Raw genomic sequence first — 3,360 nt, forward strand, 5'->3', positions numbered from 1 at the left:
GTTTGCCTCTCTAACCTTTCTATCTATCTATCTATCTAGCGCTATCTATCTATCTATCTTTAATCTATCTATCTTTAATCTATCTATCTGTAGTCTATCATTCCGCAATCCTTCGTCTTTTAATCTTTTCTTATTTCGTTGTGAAGTCTCACCTTTATAGTCATCTTGTAGTTGGCTATATTTCTTGGTAAGGACTTGGTGTTCTCGTGCGTTGATCTGCAGCTCCATTTCTAGACCGTTGACTTTCTCCGTCAATTCCAAGCATTTCTCCTGGAGGTCTTTCCTCTCCCTCCCCTCCTCATCCCCTTCTTCTTCTTCTTCCTTTTTTCTTTCTTCGATTTGCCTCTTTAGGAGGAGATTCTCTTCTCGAAGCTCCGCGACTTGTGACTGCAGATGGAGATGATCTTTCTGGAGAGAATGCAAGAGAGAGGTCGATTCTTTATGATCTTCTTTCTCCTTCTCGAGAGATTCTTTCAAGCATCGATTCTCATCACGTAAGAGGGCATGCATCGATTCATACTTCGATTGCAATCGAGCTAGCCGTTCCATCAACCCTCGATTCTCTTCTTCCAATTGCTGAAACCGTTCCCGACTCATCATTCTCTGGCTATCTTCTTCTTCTTCTTTCTTCTTTTCTGCTTCTTCTTCCTCTTGAGAGGGCTTCTTGGAGGAAGAAAGAAGATAATCTAGATATTCCTTTTCAGCGAGACGCAGTTTTGCTTGAAGAGCGCTATTGTCTTGTTTGAGAAGAGACACCTCCTTTTGGAGATCTTCAGTAAGTTTTCCTAGTCGTTCTTTCTCCTGCAGTTCAAGAGAAGATTTCTTGAGAAGCTCTTGGCGTGTTTGATCTAAAAGACCTTTCATTTCTTCTTCCATATGTCTACAAGCAAGAGATAAGCATCGATTCTCTTCTTCTTTCTCTTGAAGAGCCTTCGATAGCTTTCCTTGGATGCCTGTATAGAGATTTTGGAGATCCTTCATCTCCGTCTGTAATGCTTGGAATTTGACGTCGAGCTCGCTCTTCTCATCTTCTAAAAGCTTCTTTGCTCGACAAACTTGGTCAATTTCTTCTTTCAATAATCTCAAATCTTCTTCATGTTTACGCATCACCTCATCAATCTTTCTTCTCTCTTCTTCTTCTTCTTCGTCGTCGTCTTCTTTCTTTGTCCCCTCGATGTCTTCTTTAGAGAAGCTTCGGCCTCCTCGTGAGAGAGATGAAGAGAGTTGAAATTCCTGCAGCTCGGACTTCAGCGTCTCCGCCCTTTGCGCTGCAAAGTGTAAGCGATGGAGATCATCCGTAAGATCTTGGATTCTTGAAGAGAGAAGCTCTTTCTCTCTCACAACTTGATCGTACTGCCGCTGGAGATCTTCACGAATAGCGAGAAAGGTCTTCTCTTGATCGCTTAGATGGGCCTTGAGCACCTCGATCTCCCGCTTCAATTGGCTCTCCATCTCGCTTCCTGTGCGCCGCAGAAGTCGATGCTCCTTCTCCAAATCGATCAGCTGATCTTCCAAATCTCTCTTCAAACGCGACTGCTTTCTTCTCTCTTCTTCTAGCTACACAAAACATACCAAGGAGGGACAGAAGGAAAGACAAGGCAAAATGAAAGAGCAAGTAGCAACGAAGAAAGAAGGGAAGGAAAGAGAATGACAAAAAAGAAGAAAGGAAAACGAAAGAAAGGAGAATGAAAGAAAGAGAAAAGAAGAAAGAAAGAAAGGAGAGGTCAACGAAAACAGCATCTTGAGAATCATATGTATAGATAAATAGATAGATAAATATAATTATCTAAATGCATGCAGGATAATGGACGTGTGCCTCGCTCCCCTCAGCTATCTGTCTGTCTGTGTATCTATAGCTTCCCCGTATGACGTCTCTAAACCTCCGTATCGCTCTCTCTCTCTCTCTCCAGCGACCTATTGAGCTGTAGTGTGCCCCTGTATATATACACAAAGATACTGATGTATGTGTGTATCTAATTATATAAGTATATACAGACCTGTCTCTACACATGTCTTTGGATATACACAGATTATTTACACCGCGTGACTTATATATTCTCTACTAATTAGATCATATACATCCACCTATCTTTCTATCTATCTATCTACTTATCTTTAATCTATCTATCTATCTACATCTATATACATATATACGGGTCTATCTGTATGTATGCGTGGACGTATACGAACAGCCAAATCATGTCCTCTTCATACACATGTAGCAGACCTACACCTCATACAGACATGCTCTGTAATCTCTCTGTCTCCTTTCTTTCTTATTTACTCCCTCCCTCCCTCTCTTTCTTTCNNGGGGTGGCTTACCTCAGCCTGAGCTTCGGCTAAGCGACGGCGTAGATCAGCGGCGACCTCTTCAGACTTTTGATCGGCATCTAAACGCTCCTTCTCCATCTTCTCTAACTCAGCACGAAGTCGTCTGCACACATACAGACAAACAAGGGAGGAGAAGTTGAAAAAGAAAAAAGAAAAAGAGAAAAGGAATGAATGTGTGTCTCTTTCTTTCTTTTCATGTCAAAACACTTTAGAGATGTGTGGGTAGATGTACAGCATCTGTGAGGCCCCTCCTCCATACAGGCATGTCCTTGGATCTCCATTCTCATAGACACGTCCATGCACCAAATCTATATAGACACATGGATGGATCTGCATCTCTACACACATGCAAGCACCCCTATATACGCAAACGGCTGTATCTCTTCACGTCGTCTACCTCACTACATATAAGGACACGTGTATACATAGGGACGTTTCTATACAGACATGTATACCATATACCCGTGCAAATATCCATACAGACATACAGCTGAACGTCTTTACATTCTCTACCTTCATACATATAGATAGATATATATGTAGATCTGTCTATACATATGTACGTTTCTATATAGACATATACTAAACTCACTACTCTATGCGGGCAGTATGGACCAGGAGGTCTGCTGAAGAAAAGATTCGCATGCGTAAAGAAAGAGAGGGAAAGAAAAGAGCCAGAGAGAGAAACGAAAGAGATTGAAGAGATATAGACATGGTCAAGATAAAGAGAATGAGACACATGGCTAGACGAATGAATGAATGAATGGAGAGACATGTCTCGACATTTGTCCTTACTTAATTTCTTCATGGAGTTGCTGCGAGAGAGTCGATTCGTCTCTTTCACGGAGTCTGTTTCCGATCTCTGCCAATTCTCTCTCTAAGACTTCAATTTGCTCCACCTGCGCATGCACTTGGTCTTTCAACGACTGATTTAAACCCTAAGCACAAATACACACAACCACACACATGCATCTACACCTATAGAGTCACGTATACATCCACTATATAGACAGATATATACATACACAT

General features: G+C 41.7%; 1 protein-coding gene across 1 annotated transcript; it reads right to left on the reverse strand.

Annotated features, from left to right (window-relative positions):
- Nucleotides 1-147: 147 nt before the first annotated feature.
- CSUI_011315 (myosin heavy) lies at nucleotides 148-3,273 on the reverse strand (the record flags this gene model as incomplete). The annotated part of the gene is made up of 3 exons (XM_068071415.1): nucleotides 3,127-3,273; nucleotides 2,323-2,434; nucleotides 148-1,557 (listed from the first exon to the last, which is right to left on the reverse strand). Coding segments are annotated over exons 2-3 (1,497 nt in total), but the record flags the coding sequence as incomplete, so codon positions are not given.
- Between the last annotated feature and the right edge of the window lie 87 nt (nucleotides 3,274-3,360).

The sequence above is a fragment of the Cystoisospora suis genome (genome assembly GCF_002600585.1).
Source record: "Cystoisospora suis strain Wien I chromosome Unknown contig_10793, whole genome shotgun sequence".
NCBI lineage: Eukaryota > Apicomplexa > Conoidasida > Eucoccidiorida > Sarcocystidae > Cystoisospora > Cystoisospora suis.